The sequence below is a fragment of the Artemia sp. Qi Xiang Cuo genome, chromosome 15, assembly GCF_049724085.1.
Source record: "Artemia sp. Qi Xiang Cuo chromosome 15, ASM4972408v1, whole genome shotgun sequence".
NCBI classification, from domain to species: domain Eukaryota; kingdom Metazoa; phylum Arthropoda; class Branchiopoda; order Anostraca; family Artemiidae; genus Artemia; species Artemia sp. Qi Xiang Cuo.
Window position 1 is genome coordinate 21,635,317 of NC_142808.1, and position 12,491 is coordinate 21,647,807.

A 12,491-nucleotide genomic window follows, 5' to 3' on the forward strand; every position below is an offset into this window, starting at 1 on the left:
AAAAATTGTCAGTTCTGTCAATTATTGGCACCTTTACCACATTGCCCCCACCCCTAAGATTATGATCATTGGCATCCTTGTCAAATTGGGCCTCCCCCTAGATTTTACTCTAGATCCACACCTGGTCTACAGAGGGTTGCGGAAGATATATTAAATGTTTTTCGGAGGAATTGTGTAAAGATAGTCTTAGGGACTCTGACTCTATGTCATACAGAAAGCTGTATTTACAAATTTGGTGCAATCCTACTTTCCATGGCTATAATGAAAGAAAAGTTAATATCATCTTTTACAAATGAGGAAAGACAGGATTGTTATGCTTTTTGGCCATCCATCTCCGATCAAACGAAATGATGGTCATCCACGAATGGGGTGGGAAGAGAATTGAAAGAAAATTGGAACTCCATCTGAGGAGTAAAAATCTTTGAATAGATTGAGATGGAGGAGGGGTCCACGCGGCTGTATTGGTCTTGGGTGGATTTGTACTACAGTGAGTCGATAGTAGTTATAGTAACAGTGCAATTAGTAGTAGTAGTAGTTGCAAGACACTTACAAGTTTCCCCTAGTAAAATACCTTTATTTCTCAAGTAAGTAATCATTTCGTCGAAGGATTACTGTGGTCCTTCATTTTGCATAGAGACATTATTCCAAATTTTATTTGGCCGCATTCCCACTCTGGCAGAGAAGAGTGACATAAGAACATACGACGGTAAAACGGACAGTGCTGCTCGTAAATACAACACGCTTTGCGTTTCTTTGAATGAGGTTTTTGTAGACGGAAGAAAAAGTACCGGTTTTTATATATATCCTTAAATTTTGATCAAAATGTTGCAACACAAATAATTGTAGTTTTGACCACGTAATGGTTAGATTTCAACTTCTAATACAACTTTTATTTTTGTGGTTTAACCCCCCACAAAAAAGTACCCTCAACCCCGGAAAGTACCCACCACGGAAAATAGCACCTGAAAATACCCCCCCCCCCGTAAACTCTACCTGTGTAAAATACCCCCAGGAAATTCCCCCCGACAAACTCCTCTCAATAATTCCCTCCGTAGAAAATACAAAATAGGCACCTCAAAATGTCAATCAGGTGTCTTAAGGGGTAACAAAAGGACCAGATATCAAAAACAGTTTTAGGACAGGGATTGGTGGGTCTCCAATTACATTTGATTCATAAAAAAAAGGACTAGAACTTTTAATTTTTGATCTAATGAACATCATCCGAAGTTTCTACGACCATGAGGTGGAGGTGGGGATGAGGAAGGGGTAACCCCCCTCCTATGCGGAATAAATCCCACATGGGGTATTTTCCTGGAAAATCCGGCTCGTGAAGCAAAATTTGTTGAGCACTGTCAGAAATGAGCTTGAAGCGCAATATGTTTTAGTAACCTTCGAAGCAGCAATAACGCACACGTGAATTATGACAAGAATGAAGAATAAAGAAAAATAATCAAAAAATTACAAAAATCAATTAAGGGTGATTTTTAGCCCGTAAATAAAACGAAAAGACAAAAAACAAATTTCGGCAAAGATTGCCGCTAAGCCGTTCTCAGTGAAAGAACAAAACTAATCTTTTAATTTAACACGAAAAGAAGGAGAAAATGGTCTTCTGTTCCTTCTGCTCAGGTTACTTCTCCTTCTAAAAACTAAAAAATAACTACATCTGCTCAGATTACTTCAAAAGGTTAGTTTTTGTACTAAAATATCGTCTATCAGCTATGAGAGGGCTATTATTACTATGTAAGCAAAACAAATACTTCAAATACTTCAAAAAAAAACTTCCTGTCGGCGGGAGCCTTCACAACTTTTAGCAACAGTCTTTAACTTGAGCCTTCAAGTGTTTTTTCAATTAGTTTGTGTATGGACGAATAGTATTTTTATTTTTTAATGTCTTTGTCATTATGAATTATGCTATTGTTGTTGTTTCGATTCTTTATATTATTATTATCACTATTATAAAATTAAAAAATCATGTTTTTTATTCTATTATTATTTTTATTGTATATTGTTGTTAAAATCATGCAGTAAATACTATCATATTTTTGTGTTTTTATTTGTTATTTATATTTTATATCCCTGAGAATTGTATGCTGCATTTATAGCACAACTTCAACAGGTTAAGTATCTTCTAGCTGATATAATTCAGTCTCCTTTACGTTTATCCATGTATGGTAATATAGTATACTTTTTTATTCGATCATTTTGGTCATTATTTTACAATTTGTTTAATAGTTCACCAAATTTCTTGTCTCGAAGAATCTTGAAGTAAGCTACAGCTTTCAAAGTGAAGCATCTTCTAGTTCTTGTCTCAAGTTTTATCTGTTAGTGATAATATGGTGATGATATATTTGGCAAGTATGATGTATTTTATTGACTCAAGAAGGCTTTAACGTACCAAGGACAGTGAAAATAAAATCCTACTGTTTGAAATGGTAAAGAAGAAACTTATGCAACCATGTACATATATTAAAGAAAAATTAGAAATTCAATTTTAACAATAAAAAAATTCAAAAAAAAAGAAATGTGTTGGGAAAATCAGCTAAACATAATGTATCTACACACGGCACCCAACAGCCTAAAAAGCTGCAGCTCATTCTTGAGTGTGTAGTTGTCTTTGGGAATCAAAGAATGTTAATACTTGAATTTTTAAGGACGAGCAACGTTGCCAAACTTAAACAGTTAGTTGTTTTTTTTTTCACGTTTCAATATGGCAACACTGACAAAATATGATCCTTCCATAAAAACTTCATAATTTTGAAAAAACAAAACAAAAAAAAATTTGAAAATCATGTCTTCAGGTATGAATACACAAAATGGACCCACATGGTAAAAAATGCTTTATTTTGATTGCCTTGGTACTTCAATAAATATATTTATCTCTATAGAATAGTTTAATCTCTAATAAACTTAGTAAATTCACAGCAAGAAGAGCACAAATAGGTTGACTTACCACTTTCTGATTCCTGTCGTATTAAATCACAGTCCTCTTTTTTCCCGTGATTGTTCCCAGAATCTTAACAAGAGTAAACTGGCTTTCCTTACAGTGTTTTCACATAGATAAACATCTTCAAATGCTATAACAACTCCATTTGCTCCGAATCTGCTTTCTTTTAGAGCAGCCACTCTTCCACCGTGCAGTTACCTGGGTGACTGCATCAAGCACAAGAAGTATGTTTACACCTTGAAAGATATGCCTCTCGTGGGTGTCTTGTTTATTTAAGGGATGGAAGAACTATGAACAATTCTATTTCAAGAAGTGTTTCATCTTGATATCTTAGAGATGGAATCAATTAACTAAGAAAAAAGAAAGTACTAATATAGATTAGTTCTTCTACAAAAATAGACAAAGTAAAAAAAAGACCTTTCTTTGTTTTGTTTTTTTAAGATTATTATGGTTAGGTGGAAATTCTTGGGATAGAAGGCGGTTTCCTCATTTAACAGTGAGAAGGGCAGATGGAAATTCTATTTTGAGGAATGATATTTTCCTAGAATAAAGTAAATATACCATTTATGTGCTTTTCTGATCTTCCTAGAGACTTCTCTAGAACATTGAAAGAATATTTCTTTAAACAGTTCGTGCTGTTGAACGATGAATAATGAGGGACCTGGCCAGAGGGGCCAAATTCATAAGTTTACAGTTACACCTCAAAACTTTTGAGTACTAGAAAACAAGAACCGTTTTAAAAAAGAGAGAAATAACCTCGAAAGAGGAATCAAACCTGATAAAAATTGTCCCATCAAACTTAGCATATTTGAGAGCCCTATTATCTGAAGCTTTAAGCTTACATATGTAAGAGATTGAAAATTGGCTTTTTTCAGCTGCTGATGTGTATATTAATTTTTATCCTTGTTATTTCTTTTTCCATGGGTTATCGTATCAACATATTGGCTGTAGAATATCGAGAGAGGGGTCATTACAACATTCAAAATTCTATTGCCCTTTTTAAATACCAAAAGAAATCTTGCCGCAGGAAAGTATGTCGATATAATTCTCAGATTTTCGATCAATTTAAAACTACTGAACAGTTATAAATATAATCTCTAGTTTCAATATATACAAAATTAACTGTCTATTTTCGGGTTACTTTGGGGTCCCCTCAGCCCAAGGACTTGTAGATATAATTTTCAAACGGGCCCATTTTTAGGGGCAAAACCTAAATAATTGATTTAGATTGAGACTCCCTCGATTTCGGTTTACATTCCAATACATTCCAGTATACAGCTACTGCAATCATAAGAATGGTCAGGAAAAAACGGGCTTGCATGACCATCCTTCTCGAGAAAAATAAAAAAATTCTTATTACTGTAGATAGTAGCTTTAGGGTTTTCAGACATATGGTATTCCCTTGCATTAATTTTGTCAATATAATAATTCTTGGGGGGAGGGTCAACCCCCTTTTCTAAGAACAATCAATTTTATCCTATCAACTTTTGAAAATCAAACTTAAAATTGATAATTTTACATATATAGAGTAAGCTTAAAAAATACTTTTGATGTATATTCTATAGCATAAATTTCATGGTTTAGAGTTTAGGTTTCTGTTGACAAGGGTCATTCACATCCTACAGTTATTTACTACGGGGCTGATAATAATATCTCAAAAATTTTAGAAAAAATTGAAATACAAAAATCCTGAACAAAAAAGAAGAAAAAGACAATGTGGAACAACTAGTGAAGCTATAATGAGTAAAATTCGAGAGATAACTTTAGGAAACGAAAGCGCAAAAAATCCCTATTATCCCCCTCCACCGAGAAACAAAAAAAAATATATACGAATGTATAAAACAGGACAGTTAGAAAATTTCTTTTGATACCTTGGTAAAAAAAAAAAACTCCTGGTAACAATTGTCCCCCACCCTAGCGGAATTTTCTAGTGGTGCTGAGGGTTTTCACTTGATCAAATAGCCACTGAAAGGCAAGGAAGCCTCGCTTCTTTCTCCTAAACCCCGTCGTCTGTTTTCAAGTTCAACATGCTTTTAGCAATGCTCTGAGAATTAGGAATTAGCTCTGAAGAAGTATATAAGTAAGTAAAGTAAGTAAGTATGACGGCACTAGACCCTTAAGGTCGAAACCGGTGGTGCTGATCTCCGTTTCGTGGCCCTCAACCAGGAAGTGCAATGGGGTGCTGGGGGCCAGCCATCCTGTGCTTTCGCAAACCCTTCCTGCATACCTTCCCCAGATTTCTCCATGTACCCATTTAGAGCTGGGTCGACTCTAGCTAAGCTTACAGAGTCACACCACTGACCCGCGTCCCAGACCCAAATAACTGGCCACGCCAGGGATCGAACCCGTGCCCCTTGGGACAAAGAATTCTCAACCCAGCGCACGTCCACTTAGCCAGGACGGCTTACAAAAGTATATCCCTTAAGATAAAGCTCGAGGACAGGGAGGAAGGTCTGATATCAAAAAGGTTAACTTTTGTTGATACCTAGCCTTCCTCAAGGCTCCATTCTTAACACACTAAAGGGGTACGTTAAGGACTTGCCGTATCTCGTCCATTATAAAGTTTTTAGTTTGTGTGGTCAAACTATTTAGAATAATGTTGACGGCGTTGATATAACTTGTAGAACTTAGATAATATATTTAAATAAACGAAAGAAAACTAAAAGCCGACACCGAATTTCCCCGATATCGTAGAAAAACCACTTAATTTCTTTCAATTTGGACCTGATACAGAGACATTCAGTTTTGATGAGACTTACATTATCAGAAAGTATGAATGCTGTTTTTTCTGTTAGTCGGACCAGAAGTGTCTAATTTAAGTACAGGAAAGTTCAGTCCATAAAAATAGTTTAGTCTTCCTGCTCGAAAAATAATGAAAATCAGTTCAAAGGAACTATCATTTTAATTTCTGATCGTTTTTCAAAGAATGCCGATAAATCTTGCTCACATTCCATGAAAATAGCCCTCCCCTCACTGGAAACTCCTTCGTTGAAAGTTCCCCCTATTTAAATAAACTCCCCACGTTAAATTCTCTCTGGATAATTCCTTACTCGTTGAAACTTCCTCCCTACCCCCCTGTAAAATTTCTCGCGGACGACTCAGTTTGAAAAATTTCCTTTGGCACACTTTCACTTGAAAAATACTTTAAATTTCCAATCGTTGGTTCGACCACTCCGGAAATCCCCCCATCAGTTAAAATTTTTTCCCAGAAATTCAAACCCGCTGAAAATTCCCCCTGAACATCTCCACATGCAAAATTGAGTTGGCAAAGAGAAAATAAGACGAAAAGGATTAAAATTTTCCCTGGAAATCCCCCCCCCCCGAAAAAAACCCTCCACACAGACAATTCTCCCCATGGAAACCCGCCCCAAGAACAAATCCCTCCCCCCAAAAATGTCTGTATACTTTCTAATAACAAATAAAAATTCGCAAACAATGGACAAATTTCATAACCTACAGCCCTTTCCCACTGGCTATTGGGGGTCATGTTACCCCTATTGGAATAGTTATTGGATCTTTCAACTATGCTGAGCAAAACGGCTACTCAAAACTTTGACCGTATGACTTTAGGGTAAAGGAGGGGCTAGTTGCCTTCCAATTTTTTTGGTCACTTAAAAAGGGTACTAGAATTTTTAATTATCGTTAGAATATACCCTCTCACAATCTTCTAGGATAATCATTTTGATACGATTACCCCTGGGAAAAACAAACAAACATAAAAAAAGATAACAAACACACATCCGTGATCTTTCTTCTGGCAAAACAAAAAGTAGCAGTAGGGTTCTCTGATACGTTGAATCTGATGGTGCGATTCTCATTAAGATTCCTTAAATTTTAAGGGGTGTTTCTTCCCTTTTTTTCAAAAATCTGGCAAATTTTCTCAGGCTCGTATTTTTTGATGGGTAACACCGAACTTGATAAATCTTGATGAAATCAGAGGGACAAGCCTCTTCTGTTCATGTATCTATTAGTATCTAAATTTTGTATTTTAGAATTTCGGTTGCTATTGAAACGAGTCGCTCCTTACTCACAGTTCGTTACCACGAACGGTTTGATAATTAAATTCTTGATTTTTCCTAATACTTACAGTATATATGGTTGTGTAAGTTTCACCTTAACCAATTCAAATACAAAGATTTAAGTTTCACTGTCCTTGGAACTCAAGCATTTCTATGTTCTCTCTCAAATGATTAAAATGTTATATTTTTTAAAGCATCTTTAATTAATAGGTAGCATTATTAAATTGAATTACATGACGGTTAATTGAATCGGATCTCAGCTGAGATTTAATTACTATATGTCATTTCACTTGTGTAGTGTTTTATATAAGAATTATATGACTTTTTATGTTTTTTTACTTTTGATTATTATATGATGTTTAATTTTGTTCGTGTAACTATATGGTATTTTCCCCAATATATGACATTTCATAAAAAAAAAAGTCCTGTTAATCAATTGCCAATTATTTTTTCGGGTAACTTAGAGAAAAGAGGTGAAGTGAAAGGCTGATCAAGTGCGGGGGAACTAGTGACCTTTTCACTTTCACAGTTCAAGTGTGAGTAGACTGTAGTAAGTTATAGTAAAAGACTAAAAGTGGATTTCACATTGGAATTCCGTAAGGTAAGAAAGTAAAACAGCCAATGATCGGTCAGCCGAAACTAATCCACTAATCAGAAATAATTTTACGCCATCACGGGTCTTCAGCAAACTAGTGTAATAGACCTACATAACAAATATACAGGGGTGTAGCCCCACCATTTTATTGGAGGAGGGGCAAGAGGGGTCCATATCCGGACAGTCAAGGGGCATATGCTAGATAATAATTTTTTCTTCAAATTATTGGGGAGGGGTAACTGTTCCCACTTGACCCCCCCCCTCGAAACGACACCTTTGCTAACATGAAATCACTTTAAAGTGCGTCACACAGTATTCTTAAAAGATTTTTCTCAGAAAATAAAGAAACATGTTACATCCAACTTTCAATTCATGTTAATAATACCGAGATTTAGCTAGTGCGAATCTGGCCTAATCAGATATTTTACAGAAGTTCTTGATTGGTTAAAAAATTCTACAAAAACAATATGATTGGATTAAACTAGCGCTAGTTAAATCTCAGTTTTCCAGTGTGAATGGGTATCGGAAAATTCATTACATAATTACGTAAACTTCTTACAACAACAGCTGCAGCTTGAGATTCCAAACTTCCATCTGATTTATATTGCAGCAGCCTAGAACGTTATTTTAAAATCTAGAATTGTTTACCGTTTACACTTTTACGGCATAGTTTTAGCTCAGACTTTTAAAACTTAATTCCTAAAAGAATAGTGAAAATGGATAAAATTTTTCATGAAGTAAAGAGCAAAGTTGAAACTTAAAACAAACAAAAATTATTGCTTTACAGATACATCTGCCCAAAACATATCTGCAAAACTAGCTAAATTAAACTGATTCCAATATCTATAGAATTATAAAAACTAGTACTTTACTGAAAACTCAGTTTGCTTGAGTGTTTTAGAAAATTAGAATTGTATGCTAAAAGATATCGGTATCATGGTCAGTGAGAGACTTGGAGAGACTTATAAACTACTCTTTTATTTTTTGCAGGCTACTCGTGCAGTTTTTTTCTCCTTAGGGAACAGCCTTTTTTAAGGGGGGGTGATTTTACGTCTTCAATAAAGCACTAGCTTTAATATTTGACGTATATTAGATTTTTAATGTAGGTTTTAACTTACAGAAATTCTCGAAAGTTTCAACTCTATACCCAGCGCTGTTCCTGAGACATTGTAGTTCCACCATCTTGATAATCTAACATCATATGTTGTATTCTAATTTACCTTGCTACTGGGGGCGTCTTTTGGGGAGGGGGAAAAGGGGGAGCTTGCTCCCAAAAATGTGGTTAAAAATTATTATATACCCCATGCCCCTTGACTATTCGGATATGGACCCCTCTTGCCCCCCAACAATAAAAATCCTGGAGATTTGCCCTGATTGCTGCTTAGCTATACATAGATTTTAAACCCCACATGAGCTTATATGCAAAAGGGTTTCGATGAATCACAGACCAAAAAAATGTTAAACCCATTTTCCTCCCCCCAAAAGAAGATTTTAAGCCCCCCTTGACTCACTCTCACTCTCTTCCTCTCTTCCCTTTCGTCCCTAACCAATGGTATCTGAAAGTTACACCTTCGTACCCCAAGTCGTTGCAGAAACGTTGCAGGTATGTTAGGCTACTTTGATAACCTGGATACTCATAGTACATTTTTATACCCCCCCCCTCACTAAGTAACAAAAATGAGATACACTCGGATTTTTTGAGAAAAATCCCTTTAGACCCCACTACAAACAGTAGCCTGCCGGAAGGCTTCAATTTGATTCCCAGAACTATTTCAGAGATACTGCAGATTTTCAGCTCTTCAGGGCCCATATTTGTCTTTTGATTTACTTAGGTACCCAATTTATTTCCACCATTGCAAAACCTTGGGTATGTTGGTCGATTGAAGGATCCATATGAGCTTTTCTATTTAAAATTATTTATAAAAATCGGCTATTTTCATAGGAAGCGCGCTAGCGCTGCCTAAGCAAAGAACGATGTGGCCACAATGTGTTTTTCTTTTCTTCTTCTTCTTCTTTCTTCGACAGGCACTTCGTATCGAAGAAGTTGTCGTAAAAACTTTAAAAAGGACTTATTCGATTGAAAATTGGAGGGGCTAGTGTCTTTTTTAATAGTAAAAAGTAATTGAAAGGCAGCTAGCCCCCCCCCACGCCCATACTTCCCACCAATGCATCCAATCCGCATTTTGAGGTACCCATTTTGATCAGCACAGTGGATTTCCAGATAGAAAATATGTTTTTGAGGAGGACAATCCCCCACAACCCTTGGGGCAAGAGTTTTAAGTTATGCCCTGAGGGCATATAAGAACGATGTTGGCACAATGTACTATTTTTTTTTCTTTAGAGCAGGGCACTTCATATGGAAGGGGTCGTCGTAGAAACTTCAAAAGGGGCTCATTCGACTGGAAATTGAGATTTCTAGTTCCCTTTTTAAAATTCGAAAGCGATTGGAGGGAACCTTGCCCCCCCCCCCCCCACGCCCATCATTCCCCAGAACACATCCAATCAAAATTTTGAGATAGCCATTTTGTTCAGCGTAGTTGATTTCCAGATAGAAAATTCGTTTTTGAGGAGGACACTCCCCCCACGACCCTCAGGGCAAGGGTTTTAAGTTATGCCCGGGGGGGCATATAAGGTTTTTATAGAAGGCGTTGTCGTAGAAAAAAGGGCTTATTCGATTGGAAATTCAAAGGGCTAGTGCCCTTTTTAATAGTCAAAAGTGATTGGATGGCAACTAACCCCCCCCCCCTCAACGCCCATCATTTCCCCAAACACATCCAATTAAAATTTTGAGATAGCCATTTTGTTCAGCGTAGTTGATTTTCAGATGGAAAATATGTTTTGAGGAGGACACTCCCCCGCAACCCTCCGGGCAAGGGTTTTAAGTTATACCCTTTGGGCATATAAGTTTTTTATAGAAGGCATTGTCGTAGAATCTTAGAGCTGGGCACTTCATATGGAAGTGGTCGTCGTAGAAACTTCAACAGGGGCTCATTTGATTGGAAATTGAGAGTTCTAATGTCCTTTTTAATAGTCGAAAGTGATTGGAGGGCAACTAGCCCCCCCCACGCCCATCATTCCCCAAAACACATCCAATCAAAATTTTGAGATAGCCATTTTATTCAGCGTAGTTGATTTCCAGATAGAAAATATGTTTTTGAGAAGGACACTCCCCCATAACCCTAAGGGAAAGGGTTTTAAGTTATGCCCTGGGGGTATATAAGGTTTTAATAAAAGACGTTGTCCTAGAAACTTCAAAAAAGGCTCATTCGATTGGAAATTCAAAGGGCTAGTGTCCTTTTTAATAGTCAAAAGTGATTGGAGGGCAACTAGCTCCCCCCCTACGCCCATTATTCCCCCAAACACATCCAATCAAAATTTTGAGATAGCCATTTTGTTCAGCGTCGTTGATTTCCAAATGGAAAAAATGTTCTTGAGGAGGACACTACCCCACAACTCTTAGGGCAAGGGTTTTAAGTTATTCCCTGGGGGCATATTAGGTTTTTATAGGAGGCGTTGTCGTAGAAACTTCAAAAAAGACTTATTCGATTGGAAATCAAAGGACTAGTGCCCTTTTTAATAGTCGAAATTGATTGGAGGGCAACTAACCCCCACGCCCATCATTCCCCCAAACACATCCAATCAAAATTTTGAGATAGCCATTTTGTTCAGCGTAGTTGATTTCCAGATAGAAAATATGTTTTTGAAGAGGAAGCTCCCCCACAACCCTCGGGGCAAGGGTTTTAAGTTATGCCCTGAGGGCATATAAGAACGACGTTGGCACAATGTACTATTTATTTATTTTTTTTTTCCTTTAGAGCTGGGCACTTCATATGGAAGTGGTCGTTGTAGAAACTTCAAGAGGGGCTCAATCGATTGGAAATTGAGAGTTCTAATTCCCTTTTTAATAATCGAAAGTGATTGAAGGGCAACTAACCCCCCCACCACCACGCCCATCATTCCCCAGAAAACATCCAATCAAAATTTTGAGATAGCCATTTTGCTCAGCGTAGTTGATTTCCAAATAGAAAATATGTTTTTGAGGAGGACACTCCCCCACAACCCTCAGGGCAAGGGTTTTAAGTTACACCCGGGGGCATATAAGGTTTTTATAGAAGGTGTTGTCATAAAAACTTCAAAACAGGCTCATTCAATTGGAAATTCGAAGGGCTAGTACCCTTATTAATAGTCGAAAGTGATTGGGGGCAACAAGCTTCCCCCCATGCCCATCATTCCCCCAAACACATCCAATCAAAATTTTGAGATAGCCATTTTGTTCAGCGTAGTTGATTTCCAGATAGAAAATATGTTTTTGAGGAGGAATCTCTCCCACAGTCCTCAGGGCAAGGGTTTTAAGTTATGCCCTGGGGGCACATAAGGTTTTTTATAGAAGGTGTTGTCGTAGAAACTTCAGAAAAAGCTCATTCGATTTGAAATTCAAAAAGCTAGTGGCCTTTTTAATAGTTAAAAGTGATTGGAGGGCAACTAGCCCCCCCCCTCCACGCCCATCATTTCTCCAAACACATCCAATCAAAATTTTGAGATAGCCATTTTGTTCTGCCTAGTTGATTGCCAGATAGAAAATATATTTTTGAGGGGGACACTCAGCCCTCAGGGCAAGGGTTTTAAGTTATGCCCTGGGGGCATATAAGGTTTTTAAAGAAGGCGTTGTCGTAGAAACTTCAAAAAAAGCTCATTCGATTGGAAATTCAAAGGACTAGTGCCCTTTTTAATAGTTGAAAGCGATTTGAGGGAAACTAGCTCCCCCCCCCCAAGCCAATCATTCCCCCGAACACATCCAATAAAAATTTTGAGATAGCCATTTTGTTCAGCGTAGTTGATTTCCAGATGAAAAAAAAATATGTCAGATAGACTATGTCAATATAAAACGAAAAGAAATTAATTTAAAAAAGTTTTTCCACAAAATACGTTTTTC

At 37.0% G+C, this 12,491-nt stretch overlaps 1 protein-coding gene across 1 annotated transcript in view; it reads right to left on the bottom strand.

The window, feature by feature from the left end:
* The window catches only part of LOC148943445 (uncharacterized), a 518,252-nt gene extending 514,502 nt beyond the window's left edge, over nt 1-3,750 (bottom strand). Inside the window, exons 1-2 of the mRNA XM_089101138.1 lie at nt 3,720-3,750; nt 2,951-3,013 (exon numbers count right to left, since the gene is read on the bottom strand). Of these exons, the coding sequence (XP_088957264.1) occupies nt 2,951-3,013; nt 3,720-3,750 (94 nt within the window). The remainder of the gene's footprint in view (nt 1-2,950; nt 3,014-3,719) is intronic.
* Between the last annotated feature and the right edge of the window lie 8,741 nt (nt 3,751-12,491).